The sequence below is a fragment of the Oryx dammah genome, unplaced genomic scaffold, assembly GCF_014754425.2.
Source record: "Oryx dammah isolate SB20612 unplaced genomic scaffold, SCBI_Odam_1.1 HiC_scaffold_14, whole genome shotgun sequence".
NCBI classification, from domain to species: domain Eukaryota; kingdom Metazoa; phylum Chordata; class Mammalia; order Artiodactyla; family Bovidae; genus Oryx; species Oryx dammah.
The window spans coordinates 34,669,075-34,685,459 of NW_024070198.1; the positions used below are offsets into that span (position 1 = coordinate 34,669,075).

General features: G+C 33.7%; 1 protein-coding gene across 1 annotated transcript in view; it reads left to right on the forward strand.

Moving 5' to 3' along the window:
* ATRNL1 (attractin like 1) overlaps positions 1–16,385 on the forward strand; it is a 794,298-nt gene that overhangs the window by 265,380 nt on the left and 512,533 nt on the right. Inside the window, exon 21 of the mRNA XM_040255081.1 lies at positions 745–797. Within this exon, the coding sequence (XP_040111015.1) occupies positions 745–797 (53 nt within the window). The remainder of the gene's footprint in view (positions 1–744; positions 798–16,385) is intronic.

Consider the following 16,385-nt stretch of genomic DNA (forward strand, 5'->3'; position numbering starts at 1 on the left):
TATAATAATTAAATTTGTAGGACATTCCAAGAAGTAGCATTATGTAAAACCAAGCTATATCTCTTTTAGGCATTAATTGTCATTTTAACTGAATTCTGGAAACAGGGATTGGAAAAATACAAACTTCAGAAATGTTCAAAATACTATTGTAGTTAACTATATTTTTGAAGAATTTAACTTAGAATTATTGAGACTGAATGCTCACCTGTTCTTCCATTTCATTATAATCTGCTTACAAGACTTCAAAGTTTGAACTCCTGAATTTAATCTTGATGATTTAAAGAAAACTTTTCTCCATGATACAATTGAGGATGTCTTTTAAAAATACAGATTAATTGGTTTAGAAACTGGGGAAAATATATTAATTTTGATTACCAGAAGTAAGAAAATGATATTATTTATGAATTCCCACACTTCCCCATACAAAATGTCTTTAAATCTTTATCCAGACTTGAAAATTCTTCCTCATGTTGTTAAGGAAGAATACATATCCTCTAAATTCATAATTTTATCCCATCCTCTATATTCCTTTTGTGTGTTTTTTTCCACCTTTTCTCTCACTCATGTCTGTGTATAGGCTTTCTACATTAATTCTTTTGAAGATTTGCTTTTAAAACTTTAATTAATAGTATAGCGTTTAATATGTTTTAATGTAGAGTTTAATTACTTGTTTGCTTGAAGGAAAAACATGAAGCTTTTGAATTTTGTTATTTAATAGTAAATGAGTTTTTTGTTTTTCTACAGATGTGACTCTGAAAATCGCTATGTTGGTAATCCACTTAGAGGAACATGTTATTGTAAGTATTTTTGTTTTTTATTTTAGATAATTGGTTTGTTTTATTAGTCTCAGGTGATTTTACAGGTAATAAAATTCATTTTGAATAACTAATGTTGTCATTAATAGTTTATCATTTCTATTTTTGAATCTTATAGCTCCATGTATTTTGCTAGGGAAGTCAGTGTCTCTTTGCTATATTCTCTAATTATTTAATATTTAGTGCATTTTTTTCCACTCTGAGGAGTAAAACAGCAGTAAATCTTATTTTGAACATGCAACAAGAAAGAAAACTTAAGTAACTCAGCTGGATTTTAATGTAATCTTTGTTCATTATGGTTAAATTTTGAACAAATAGAATTCTGTGATAGATTTTTCTGGGAGGCAATTTCTGTTTTACTAAAAAGCAGAACTGATTTTGTACTGAAAGATCCTGTTATTGGGTAGTGATCATATGGCAGATATATGTTTAACTTTCAAGAAACAAGCAAACGATTTCTCAAATGGTTGTACTATTTTCCATTTCCACCAGCCGTGTATGAGAATTTCAGTTCTTCAAAAACTCTCAGCACTTTGTATAGTCTTTTACATTTTAGCCATTCTAAGTGTGCTTTTTCTTTTCTAACTTCATTTTGTGTAACTATGGTAATAACTTTCAAAGATGAATTTTACAAGATTGTGTTTTAAAACAAGAATAGTTATTGTAAAGTAAAAAAAAAATAATAATAAAGAAAAAGAAAAAGAAAAAAAAGAATAGTTAAACAGTATGAAGTGAACTTCAGAGATTAACTAAATTCAATTGAGATCTCTGGATCTGGCGGTTTTTTAATTGGTAGATTCTTTGTTGTTGTTCATCTTCTTTTCCCCCATATATAAATGTGGGCTTTTGGGTTTATTCATTGTTTCACTGATTTTGTTTTCTAGTTCATCTGTTTTAGGTTTTGTCCTTAGTGATGTCCTTCTCTTTTATAGTTTGTAATTGTTGTTTTTGCCTCCATTTGATTTGTTTGCTTTTTTTTTTAATATATGTAATTTTTTTAATGTTTAAATTTATTTATTTTAATTGGAGGCTAATTACTTTATTGTATTGGTTCTGCCACACATCAACATGAATCCGCCACGGGTGTACACGTGTTCCCCACCCTGAACCCCCCTCTCCTCCCTCCCCGTACCATCCCTCCGGGTCATCCCAGTGCACCAGCCCCAAGGATCCTGTATCAAACCTGGACTGACGATTCGTTTCTTATATGACATTATTATAACATGTTTCCATGCCATTCTCCCAAATCATCCCACCCTCTCCCTCTCCCACAGAGTCCAAAAGTCTGTTCTATACATCTGTGTCTCTTTTGCTGTCTCGCATATAGGGTTATCATTACCATCTTTCTAAAATTCCATATATATGCGTTAGTATACTGTATTGGTGTTTTTCTTTGGTTTACTTCACTCTGTGTAATAGGCTCCAGTTTCATCCACCTCATTAGAACTGATTCAAATGTATTCTTTTTAATGGCTGAGTAATACTCCACTGTGTGTATGTGCCACAGCTTTCTTATCCATTCATCTGCTGATGGACAGCTCGGTTGCTTCCATGTCCTGGCTATTATAAACAGTGCTGCGATGAATACTGGGGTACACGTGTCTCTTTCAGTTCTGGCTTCCTCAGTGTGTATGCCCAGCAGTGGGATTGCTGGGTTATAAGGCAGTTCTAGTTCCAGTTTTTTAAGGAATCTCCACATTGTTCTCCATAGTGGCTGTACTAGTTTGCATTCCCACCAACAGTGTAAGAGGGTTCCCTTTCTCCACACCCTCTCCAGCATTTATTGCTTGTAGACTTTTGGATAGCAGCCATTCTGACTGGCATGAAATGGTACCTCATTGTGGTTTTGATTTGCATTTCTCTGATAATGAGTGATGTTGAGCATCTTTTCATGTGTTTATTAGCCATCTGTATGTCTTCTTTGGAGAAATGTCTATTTAGTTCTTTGGCCCATTTTTTGATTGGGGTGTTTATTTTTCTGAAATTGAGCTGCAGGAGTTGTTTGTATATTTTTGAGATTAGTTCTTTGTCAGTTGCTTCATTTGCTATTATTTTCTCCCATTCTGTAGGCTGTCTTTTCACCTTGCTTATAGTTTCCTTTGTTGTGCAGAAGCTTTTAATTTTAATTAGGTCCCATTTGTTTATTTTTGCTTTTATTTCCAATAGTCTGGGAGGTGGGTCTTAGAGGATCCTGCCGTGATTTATGTCGGAGAGTGTTTTGCCTGTTTTCCTCTAAAAGTTTTATAGTTTTTGGTCTTACATTTAGATCTTTAATCCATTTTGAGTTTATTCTGTGTATGGTGTTAGAAAGTGTTCTAGTTTCATTCGTTTACAAGTGGTTGACCAGTTTTTAAGTTTGCTTTTTAATATTATTTTCTGTATAGTTTGTGGTTCAATTTTAACTTCTTTTTGAAATTTTTAAGAATTTTTTAAGTTTCAATTAAGTAAATCTTACTAAAACCCATGTTTTAATTATTTTTTATAGTTTTATTGAGAATGTAGCATAAAAATCCCCAAATTTAGTAAGATATTTCTGTAGTCTATGGGACATTTGACAGTGTTTGTAGAGGTTTTTACGTATCACAAGTAGGCATGGGGTGTGGAGCCTGTGGACTACCAGTGGGTAGAGGTTGCTATTAATACATGTCCTACATTACACATGAGAGCTCCTTAGAACCAAGATTCATCTGACTCAAATTTCAACACCATGAGGGTTGAGAAACCCTGATTTAGAGGTTTCATCAGATTCAGATATGATTTTGGAGGGAATATTTTCACAGGTGGTTTTGTGTTCTACACGTAACTGAAGCACATAATGCCTGCAAGTCTCTCTTTTGTTCTTAGCAGACACTGATGCTCAATGTTAGATTGCAACTGATTTAGGGGTTATAAACTGGTATTCTTACTCCTTTATTTCTTGATTGGAAAACTTTTGTGAAAACAGATTTCCTTGAGCGAGGCATTTGCTTATTTATTGCTACAGGCACATAGGAAAGGCATGATAATTTTTTAATATATTTTAAAAAATATCAGTTTTCAAAATAAAGATCACTTTGCTCAATAAGGTTACAGCTCGATTTGCTGTGTTTGTATCATAAACTTATGGACACATGGGTATTTAACATGTTTCAGTCCGCTTGCAATTATTGTCCTTACTGATGTTCACATTGTCTATTTTCTATTTGTTTTAATTTATCCCCGTTCTCTCCTTTTTCCACATGAATTTTATTTACTTCTCTCAAACATCCTGGATTTTATGGGGACATATTTTTGTCTGACTTTTTAAAATTAGAAATTCCTGTTTGATTCTTCTTAAATTTTAGTGTTTATTTTATCCCCAAAGAGAAATTTAGTTACAATTATGGACACAAATAAATTACATTCCATTTTTTAGAAATAATGAATACACTAATTTAAGCCTTTTATATTTAAGACTAAGATGATTTTTCTGTAGATCAGTGCTGTCCAAATTAACCTAGTGTAAGCCATATGTGGAATTAAAATTTTCCTACTAGCTATATCTCAAATATTAAACAGGTGAAGTTAATTTTGATAATATATTCTATTTAATTCAAAATATCTAAAACATAGTATAAAAAATCAATGGCCTATTTTTATTTTTTCCAAGTGTTTGAATACAGCTTTTATACTATACTAATGGCAATCTCAATTCATATTAGTCACATTTTAATTACTCATGACACGTGTAACTTAGTGACTACCATATTGGAAGCTCAACTATTATATAGGACTCTCATTGTCTCTTTAAAATGTTATAGGAATAGTCATAAAGCACTAGATGGCAGTCTTGTCACTCGTTATGAGACCTTAAGAGACTAATAACATTTAAAAGAAACGGTGTTTTTTAAAAAAGAGAAAAAAGGTCAGTGGTTCTTGTAATAGTGTTAATGGAAACTATCCTGATTTTAAAGACTGGAGTGAAATTTAAAATGCAGGTCCACACTGTAACTTGAAGCAATTGACCACTATGTGGTGTTAATTTAATTGAAACTAATACTACAGCACTTATATCCTATAGACAGTCTTAGTAGTTTTTAAAAATTCAGTTTAAACCCCCAAATCAAATGTATTTGATAGCTATCAAGTATCACATGGGAAAAAAGTTTTTATCAATGATATCAAATTTGATTGACCCCTGTAAACATTGAAGGACTTAATGATTCTTGGCAAATATGAAAAGTAGTAGCTACGAAGTAGTAGAATTTCTTTTTTTCTTAAATGCATTTTGAAAAATTATAATAGCAAGTATAGTGAAGAAAACCATAAACACAAGATGAAAGACTGGACTATGAAGATGTTACAGAGGATATAGTTCCATGAGTAGAATCAGAGTACGAAAAGCCACTTACTGAAATCGTCTACTTTATGCTTCTACTATATGTAATGTTCAAACTGCTGATTGTATTTCAGTATATTTCCAAGTAATCTAATATATTTTTGTCACCTTTTTCTCTGAAAAAATAGCTGTTTTGCTTTGCTTTTCTCCTATTGCTTTTTAGAGTTCAGTGTGCAATTTTGTGATGGAAATAATACACTTCCCTCTTTTAAGAGTTAGAATTTTAGTTACTACTTTTATATTCCATTCTCACCTCTACCACTGATCACATCTTGCCTTCATTCATATTACTAAAAATTAAAATATTTATCCATTTATCTCCCTGTAAAACCTCTCAGTGATTGATTTATTTAATTGATGTTTATGTCTTGACTGAAAGACATTATTTATAAGTGTATTATTTATTGGATTTGATTTTTTCTTTTGTTTCATAAATGAGAGATAATATTTCTAGTATGTGTTGTGTTGTTTCTAGTGTTTTTTATAGCTATAAATTAATAAATATCAGCCTCAATTTAATTACTTAAAATTCTATGTCATGTAAAATAGTGAAAACAATTAAAACCTGAATTAACCTTATGTTTAGTGTAACTATTCTGTGTTTTGTTTTAAAACAGAATAAAAAATTTCTCCTCTTCTAAATGAAATATGTTGTACTTTAATGGTTTATGTGACTTTTAAAATGATAAATGTAAATAGCAATTTAAATAGGATCTGCCTGGTACATCTGCAAATAGAGCAGAAATGACCTTGAGCGACACAAAGAATCTAAATTTTTATATTTCACAAATTGAAGAATGATGGATTGAAGATTGATCTGGTAAAACATAAATGAGCCACATGGTTGACATTTTAATCTTATTCTTTGATTCATGTGTTTTTATTTAATTTCCTGAAGCTTATACGCCAGTGTTTTTAAATATGTATCTTAGAATTATTGAATATCTTAGCATATTCCAAAATGAAGGACGACACAGCACAATTACGAGAAAGTGAAAAAAGCTGAGAGAAAAAAGTTGCTATTAACTTAGAAAAGGGATGAAAATTTATTTGATTGTACATTTATAAAGATGTGTTATGTTATTCTGGTTATGTAAATAAACACCGTAAAAATAGTTAAATTAAAAAAAGAGTTTAAGGCGGGAAGCAAAAATGTCGGAAAACCTCCCCCCAGGGCTCCCAAGCAGATCTGTGCTGAGTGTGTCCTCCGTAAAGGTGCCCACTGCGAAGGAGCGCAACAGCTGTTTGCCCATACTTACTTTTCTTGCTAAGCCATGAAATGTTATGCGGGGCCTTATAAGTCTTGAGCAACGGTTGATAGCTCCTTATTTGTATGAAGATGCTGAATGTGCTTTTCTGATGCTGAATGCATGCTTTTCTAAATAAATTATGTCTTGAGAATGGTTCCACATAAAAGAGGTAATAGCATGTCTCATATTCCTATTGTGAACAACTATTTTTCACAGATATATAGCTCATTATTTTGGATCATTTATTAAATAAAACTGGAAAACCATCTGATTTTAAAATAACGATAAACTAGTTAAACTTTATTGAGCACTTACTGTGCCAGGTTATTCTAAGCTTTGTCCATTTATTAGCTTATTAAATCCTCAAATGAGAAGGGTATGCTTATTATCACCTTTTTTTTTTTCCATTTGTGGAAACATAGGCAGAGAAAAGTTGATTCATTTATATAAGATCACAGGGCGAGGAAATGTCAAATCCAGTTTTAATCCAGGCAGCCTGGGTCTATAGCCACTTTTGGGTCTCTATCACCCACTGTCAACTACAGGTGATAAAACTATTTCTAGTAAAATTCATGATATATTTAACCTGAGTTGTTTTTATATAAATATGTATATATATATATGAATAAAATTAAAATGTCATGGTAAAGAAAATGAAAACAGGACCTAAATAATTAAAAAAATTTAAACTATTTTCTCAAATGATGTCTTCATATGAAAATATACTTACCAAAATTGATATATAAATTTTATATAGTTTTAATTAGAATTCATTCAGTTTAATTTTTTGAAATATATGCATTGGAGTAAGTTATCATTAAATTTATTTTAAATGATATACTTTTAGAATATTCAGTAAAATTATAAAAAGGAAAAATAGTGAGAAATTCCCACCTGGTAGATATCCAGACATATGGTAACTCTAATTGTACTGGTTCCTATTTGGTATAGGAATCAAATTAATAAGACAAGAGTTCAGAATTAGATTCCTGAACATTTGGAAATTTCTATGACAGTCATTTATTTTTATAGAAGTTCTTAATGACTTAATCTGCTTGTTCTAAGATATCCTAGACTTTATCTTAGATCATGGCTTTTGGATTTACTATTTTTCTGCCTCAAAATCTCCATCTCTATTACTCTACTCTTACCTAAAATAGACTTGCTTAGGGATTATGAGAACTTTTTTTTTCTATCCTAACACTTACACTAAAATGAAGTTATATCTCACTTATTTGTTTACTTGAATGTGGGTTTTCTTTACTCACTAGAAAGAAAATCTGTGAGCCCAGGACTTTCTCTTGTTAGAACATACTTATAATAGAAAAGCCTGTGGCTCCTAGGAAAGCTTTCAGTACATATACTAGGAATACACATGTAAACTATTAATAAATAAATGAATACACATATATTGTTGCTGTGTGGGCACATTTTTTAACTGATGGGGTGTTTGACCAAAATTTTTGGAAATCATGTTATAGGTTATCAAGTAAAAGTTGCTTTACATTATTTTTTAAATTAATTTATGTAAAGGGGTCAGTTCATCATTGAAAAGCTTTAAGCACCAGGCATTCATTTAAATAAAAATGAGTTTCAATCTTTGTTTTTCTAGTTAACCTGTGGAACATTTGCCGCCAGTACAATTTGAGCAGTTTTCCGTGTATCATTGCAGAAAGCTTAGCTACTTGGAGATAGTATGAAGCAAAGGGAGGTGGCTTCTGAAGAGATCATGGTATATTATATGAAAACTTGTAAATTAGAATCATCGACATGTAGACATTGGTGATCATGGTTCATCTTCTGTTATTCATTGAGGAAAAAGTAAGACTCAGTGGGTTGAAGTATGTATCTTAGGCCCCACAATGAGTCAGTGTGTGGATAACAGCAAGGGTTCTGTATTTTTTACTGTGATACTGTACCTAGCAAGTGTTCAGCTTTTAAAGTTCCTAAACAACAGATTTTGCCTTTGCAATTATTCTAAATGTTTCGAGCTTAGTAGAAATTCTTAATTAATAATTGTAAGCATGGATAGTACTGTTCAGCATGCAAGGAAATGTTAGTATTTATTGAGTATTTATTACATGCAAAGTAATTTATTATTATTTCATTTAATATGCACAAGGATGACATCTTTTTTCTCCTTAATTTTTACTTACTCAAGAATTACACTAATAGAGCTTGGAGAGACTGTCAGTTATTGGAATTAACTCACTTTTCTTTATTCATTCAACGTATATTTATTGACTAACTACTCTAGGGATTGACTAACTACTTGTGTTCTGCTCCATTGAAGCTGATAAAGCAGTAGGAAAGATAGATATTAAACTTGTCATACAATTACCTAGATATGATGATCATAAGACCTCTGAATAAGAATTATAGATGCTTTGGGAATAGATTACAAGAGAGCCTGACCTAATTCGTGGACCAAGGGGTAGAAGTGGGTGAAGCAAGAGAATGAGGAAGCGATGACGTGCCTTGGTAGTGGAGTGGTGATGGTGTGACGATGGGAAGAAGTGGAATCAGTGGCGGCAGTGTCCGCAAAGGCCAGTGGTTGGAAAGATCATGGCACGTGAGATGCTGCCACCTTAACACCGAGAAGTAGGAGAAGGAATCAGGGGATGAGGTATGTGAGATATGCAGGATCAGATCAAGCAGAGCTTTATATAAGCTTTATAGAGCATTTGGTCTTCACCTTAAGAAAAATGAGAAGCCATTGAAGGATATTAAGAGGAGAGTAAAATGTTAACTTTTAATTTTAATATAATCAGGCTGCTTGCAGTGAGTCAGATAGCTTGGTGAGGGCAATAGAGCATGAGAGCTCATTTTAGTTCATTTTCTGAGGCATTGTTCCCATAGTTACTTTTTAATTATGAGTGATACGTTTAGACTATAAGTATACCTGACCTTATATTTACTTAAGTTGTATCATTTACTAAACAGTTGTCTAAGTTGGCACATACATGTTCTTATACATAGTTCAGTTCAGTCGCTTAGTTGTGTCCAACTCTTTGCAAACCCATGGACTGTAGCTCGCCAGGCTTCCCTGTCCACCAACTCCCAGAGCTTACTCAAACTCATGTCCATCAAGTGGGTGATGCTGTCCAACCATCTCATCCTCTGTCATCCCCTTCTCCTCCTGCCTTCAATCTTTCCTAACATCAGGGTCTTTTCCAATGAGTTGGTTCCTTGCATCAGGTGGCCAAAGTATTGGAGTTTCCGCTTTAGCATCAGTCCTTCCAGTGAATATTCAGGACTGATTTCCTTTAGGATTGACTGGTTTGATCTCCTTGCAGTCCAAGGGACTTTCAAGAGTCTTCTTCAACACCACAGTTCAAAAGCATAAGTTCTTCAGCCCTCAGCTTTCTTTATAGTTCAGCTCTCACATCCATTCATGACTATTGGAAAAGCCATACCTTTGACTAGACAGACCTTTGTTGGCAAAGTAACATCTCTGCTTTTTTGTATACTGTCTAGGTTGGTCATAGCTTTTCTTCCAAGGAGCAAGCATCTTTAAATTTCATGGCTATAGTCACCATTTACAGTGATTTTGTACATATACATGTACTTATACATGTGTTTTATCAGTGATATGTACTTTTACATATGCCATTGTTTAAAACATACTAGGATTCTCAATGTTGTTGTCCTCAAAGTCTATATATATCCTCTTCACACTCCTCAGGATGGTTAAATACATAACCATTAGCTCATATATTTAAAAACACATATATTAGTATATTGGCTATCCTTGTGTCTCAAATGGTAAAGAAACTGCCTGCAGTGTAGGAGTCCCAGGTTCCATCTCTGGGTAAGGAAGATCACCTAGAGAGGGAATGGCTACTCACTCCAGTATTCTTGCCTGGAGATTCCCATGGACAGAAGAGTCTAGTGGGCTACAGTCCATCGAGTCGCAGAGAGTCAGACATGATTGAGCAACTCTGAAATTGATTTTTGAAATCTTGTAGAATTCATTCAGCCCCAGTACAATGAATATTGAAAGTGACATAATACTTATTGAATGCCTTGATTTTATGAGACAGTGGCACTAATACATACTAACACGGTTATGTTTAACCCACAGAGTGGTCTTATGAAGTAGGTGGTATTATCTTCATTGTACCACTGAATCTCACTGAGAAAATTAACCAGCATACTATAACCCAGTTGGTAAATGGGAGATTACAATTAAGATCTCCTTAAATACTGTGCATAATGCTGAGTTAAAAGTAAAATGCAATATTCACTCGTAAAAAAGCAAATCATTAAACCTTAGTTCCTTTCTCAAAACATTCAAGTTAAGAATTTCTGAAATTTGTCTGAACAGTGCATTTATACATCATATGCAAATTGACTGATTTCATTTTGCGATCCTGACATGTTTGCCTTTAGACCTCAGATATATAGACATTTCCAGTATCTTTGCTGGGTTTTATCACTGGTTATTATTTTATTAAAAAAATTATTTTATATAGCTTTTGATAAAAGAGTAAAGCAAAATTCACCATTTGCTCATCACCCCCAATATAGCATGTATTCAGAAACTTCCCTAGCAGTTCAAGTTCTCTTTGAACATGTATTTTTCTATGTGTAAATTTTTAGTCATCTCTTTACAATTAATCATTAGCTTGGTGGAATATCTGACCTTTTAAATCTGTTCTCGATATTTTATTTGCTTAAACTCCTTTTAGCATACTGTTTGAGTTTTACTCGTGAGCTTGATTTTTATATATAACTTGTTATTAATTATTTGTAGTAAATAAGAGCCACTTTTTTTTTTTTTTTTGCTCCAAAACTACTAGTCTGTATTGACTGAACTACCTAAAAAAATTTGTTGCTTGTTGGAACTTCACCCTTGATTTTTTCTAGCCACAGAAGACTAGGAAGACAGTCTGATTATTTTACATGTTTTCAATCATCTGTACCTAAGAAGTAAGTGAATTTGGAATTAGATATGCCATTTTTGGAAAGATATGCAGCCATATAAATTTAATTTCTTAACATGCAAGTGTAAGTCATGTGGAAAGCACATTAAAGATCAAGGATCAAAAGAAAAAAGCTCTCTGCACACTTTTTTTAAAAAAATTTCCCCCTTTTGGCCCAGTTATGAAAGTTACGCACGTTTCATTCTAGAAAAGAGATAGACAAAAAGACAAATTAAAAAGCACTGATAATTCTTCTATCCAGAGAAAATTGTTGGTAACATTGTATCAGATACTTTCCCAGTCTTTTATTTGTGTACTAACACTGTTTTATGCTGAATAAATGCCTCACTCTCCAAAGAAGGCCGCATTCTAACCCTTGACTTGTGAATGAATATATTACCATAAATGGTAAAAGGGCATTTGTAGATAGAATTCAATTAAGAATTTTGAGATTATCCTGGATTATTCTGGTGGACCCAGTGTAATTATGTCTGTTCTTCTGAAAGAGGGTAGAGGGAGGTTTGACTACAGTGGTGGGAACTGTAATCACGAAAGCAAAAGATTGGAAAGATAGAAGTAGGGTTCATTAGCTAAAGAGTGAGAGGTCTTCAGAAGCTAAGAGAGTCAGGAAACAGATTTTTTTGAGCACCCCCAGAAGGAACTACTGTCACACTCTGATTTTACCTTGTAAGAATCATTTGGACTTCAGACTTCCAGAACTGTAAGTGAATAAATTTGTGTTGTTTTCAGCTGCTAAGTTTCTTGTAATTTGTAACAGCAGCAGTAAATAAAACATGAACACTTTTTGTGTATTTATTTCTTTTCCAAGCATAGCATTACAAATGAACTATTTCACAACGTTATTATTCTGTAATTTGTTCTTAATGCCTTTAGGTACGTCATCTGTTCTCTTGTCTCTATCAGCATATCATAGCTTTAAATTATTTTTATTCATTGTTTTTCCATGTTCAGTTCAGTTCAGTTCAGTTCAGTCGCTCAGTCGTGTCCGACTCTTTGCGACCCCATGAATCACAGCACGCCAGGCCTCCCTGTCCATCACCAACTCCCGGAGTTCACTCAGATTCACGTCCATCAAGTCAGTGATTCCATCCAGCCATCTCATCCTCTGTCATCCCCTTCTCCTCCTGCCCCCAATCCCTCCCAGTGATTTTCAGTATATCCACAAGGCTGTGAAAACATCAGCATTATCTAATTTTACAACCTTTTTCTCCTAAGAGAAATCTTGGAGACGTTATCAGTCACTGCTTCTCCTTTCCCCTAGCTTTTGACATCCTGTTTCCTATATTTATGGATTTGTCCACTCTGAAATATTATATAAGTGACATCTTGGAATATGTAATCTTTTGTGATGGCTTCTTTTATTTATCATGATATTTTCAAGGTTCACTCATATCATATCCAAAATGATAGCAAGTATCAGTATTTCATTTCTCTTTATGGCCAAACAATATTCAAATGTATGGACATATCATATTTGTTTTCCATTCATCAACTGATGGACATTGAGATTGTTTTTACTTTGGGGCTATTATGAATAATACTGGATTTTTAAATCTTTTATGCAGGTTATTTCCTTTTAATGTTTAGGTTTGAATCTTCAACAGATTTTTATCATATATTTAACATAGAAGTGTTTCTTTTCAATTTGTTTTGATGTCAGCTTTAACAGTATTTTCCATGCACATATTGAAAATTTCTGTGTCTAATTTTCCTCTTGAGTGATTTTCATCTCTGTTCTATTCTCAGAGGCTTTTTCAGATTTGACCTAGATAGCACTGATGCAGAATTATGTTTTAATTCCCTTATTTTCTGATCTATTATTTTTAATTTTGCCATTATATAATTGCATTTTATTTCTGTTTTGTTTCTTACAGTTTTAACTTACCTAACTCTCTTTTATTGTAGTTTTCAGTGTTATTATCTTGTCTTTTATCTTAATTATGTGGGATATTTTTAGATTTTCTTTTTTCTTTCATGCATACTGCATAGATATTTTAAATGACCTAACGCCATACTCATATCAATGCATACAATTATATGTACTTACTCTATTGTTGACAAACTGAGATTTTTCTCTTTTCTCTCCTTACTATGCAAGTCAGATTCACAATACAAAAGATGTCAACTTTTCTTTTCTCTTTATTTTCATAATTATTTTCATTTATACAGTCAAAATTTGAGGCCAGACATATGAGCAACCTCATGTTTACCTTAAGGTGTACCATGTTTGTACATCCCACTTACCCATATTGCTTTTAGATCTAATTGGGAAATTAATCACCAGCGTCTAGATTTCCTGGAATTATCAAAGATAGTTTGCTAATTGTTAGCCAGAATATTTAGTACAGCTGTTACAACCTTCAGGGCTCAGCCTACAAAATCACAAGATTGATTTATGTAGTGTTTATAGTTTTCTTCAAGCTTTGAAATATATCTTTGGTATTTTTCCTATTCACAAAGTTTTCAAATAGTTGTCTCTGCTGCTGCTAAGTCACGTCAGTCGTTTCCGACTCTGTGTGAACCCATAGATGGCAGCCCACCAGGCTACCCTCTCCCTGGGATTCTCCAGGCAAGAACACTGGAGTGGGTTGCCATTGTCTCTAGTTACTACTATATTCGTTGTTCAGTCACTAAGTCGTGTCCAACTCTTTGTGACTCTGTGGACTGCAGCACATAAGGCTTCCCTGTCCTTCACTATCTCTTCGAGTTTGCTCAAACTCATGTCTGTTGAGTCAGTGATGCCATCCAACCATCTCATCCTTTGTTGCCCCAGTACTACATTTAAACATACAGAATGCATGTTTTCCTTTTTAATTATGAAAGATTAAACTATGCTGAAAAGTATAGTATGTATTTTCATATGTATAGTATATATATAGTTTGTAGGACATATAATTTTAAAAGACCTCCTGCATGATTCAGTGGCAGACTTTATTTTCTTGGGCTGCAAAATCATTGCAGATGGTGACTGCAGCCATGAAATTAAAAGACCCTTGCTCCTTGGAAGAAAAACTATGACCAACCTAGACAGCATATTAAAAAGCAGAGACATTACTTTGCTGACAAAGGTCTGTCTATTCAAAGCTATGGTTTTTCTAGTAATCATGTATGGATGTGAATGTTGGACCATAAAGCTGAGCACTGAAGAAATGATGCTTTTAAACTGTGGTGTTGGAGAAGACTCTTGAGAGTCCCTTGCACGGCAAGGAAATCAAACCAATCAATCACAAAGGAAATCAATCCTGAATATTCATTGGAAGGACTGATACTGAAGCTGAGACTTCAATACTTTGGCCACCTGATGAAAAGAACTGACTCATTAGAAAAGACCCTGATGATGGGAAAGATTGAAGGCAGGAAGAAAAGGGGACAACAGAGGATGAGATGGTTGGATGGCATAACCGACTCAATGGACATGAGTTTGAGCAAGCTCCAGTAGATGATAAAAGGACATGGAAGCCTGATTTGCTGCAATCTGTAGGGTCGCAAGGAGTCAGACATGGCTGAGTGACTGAGCAATAACATGATTTTCAAATTGTGGACCTATCACTGAGTTTGTTTTTTTTTTTTCATGTTCTTTGTGTTTTTTTTTTTTTCTTTTTTTTACTTTACAATTCTGTATTGGTTTTGCCATACATTGACATGAATCTACCACGGGTGTACAAGCGTTCCCAAACATGAACCACCCCCCCCAACTCCCCTCCCCACAACATCTCTCTGGGTCATCCCCGTGTACCAGCCCCAAGCATGCCGTATCCTGCATCAGACATAGACTGGCGATTCGATTCTTACATGATATTATACATGTTTCAATGTCATTCTCCCAAATCATCTCACCTTCTCCCTCTCCCTCTGAGTCCAAAAGTCCGCTATACACATCTGTGTCTTTTTTGCTGTCCTGCATACTGGGTCATCATTGCCATCTTTCTAAATTCCACCTATCACTGAGTTTAACAAAGCTTAACACTTTGTCCAGTTTCCTGCAGCAGCATGGGCTCCACCTCTGCTCACCTTGGTACAGGATGGGTATGCGGTACAGGGCTTCATCGTACAATCTCAGTAGCAGGATTTTCTTAAGGCTTTCTTTTTTCCTTTTGATGTGAATTTGTTGGTATTTCTAGATGACAGCTACTTTAGCACACAAGTGGAGAGAGATACAGAAGAAAGAAAAACCAACGAAACAAACAAAACCCACACAAACCCAGGGGACTCACATCTGGGCCATCTTTGAGTTAGGAGGTCACTGCCTTTTACCTAGCCCAGGGTAACTTCTCTCTCCTTTATCATCGACTTTTTCTATTCCACTAAATTTTATTTATGCCAATTATGAAAAACTGCTCTTTCTCCTAGTTTAAAAAAGAAGCTCTCTCACCTCACTGTTCACACTTACTCCTCCAATTCTGTCATTTCTTTGTATTCATCAATAATTCAATGTTATTTAAATTGATATATAGTCAAACATGATTTTCTTTTTTATACCGTAATAAATTGCTTCATTAAAGCGGTACAAAAACTTATTTTCAAATTATACACATTTGCATAAACTAGAGGATTTTAATGTTTTATGTTCTGTACCCTACTTAGCTAAGAAGTTCAGAGTAAATTATGGCATTAAGGTATATGTTTTGCGCCAGGTAATTTCTCATTTGCAACCTCTTTAAAATATACCAGCATGATAGTATTTGAAATTAGGGAACGAAATATAATTTCTGGTTAAGTGGAAAATTGTACTGTTGGTTTCTGGAATACTTTAAGCAACCTTAAAAGGAACCATTTTGTGTAGAATTCCGAACTTTCTTCAATTTATAAAAATTCACATTCACAGAGTAGTACTTGATTAGTCAAGAGTTCAGTAATGTTCCTACTAATTTTGCCCCAGGATTCAGACTGACTTTCTAGCTCAGATGATGTTAGGATTGATATTACCATGCTTAATATACATTGTACTGATCTTGTTCTTCCAACTATAATAAATAGCAATAGAGAAATCAAACTTGAATGTCTGGGCAAGAGTTTG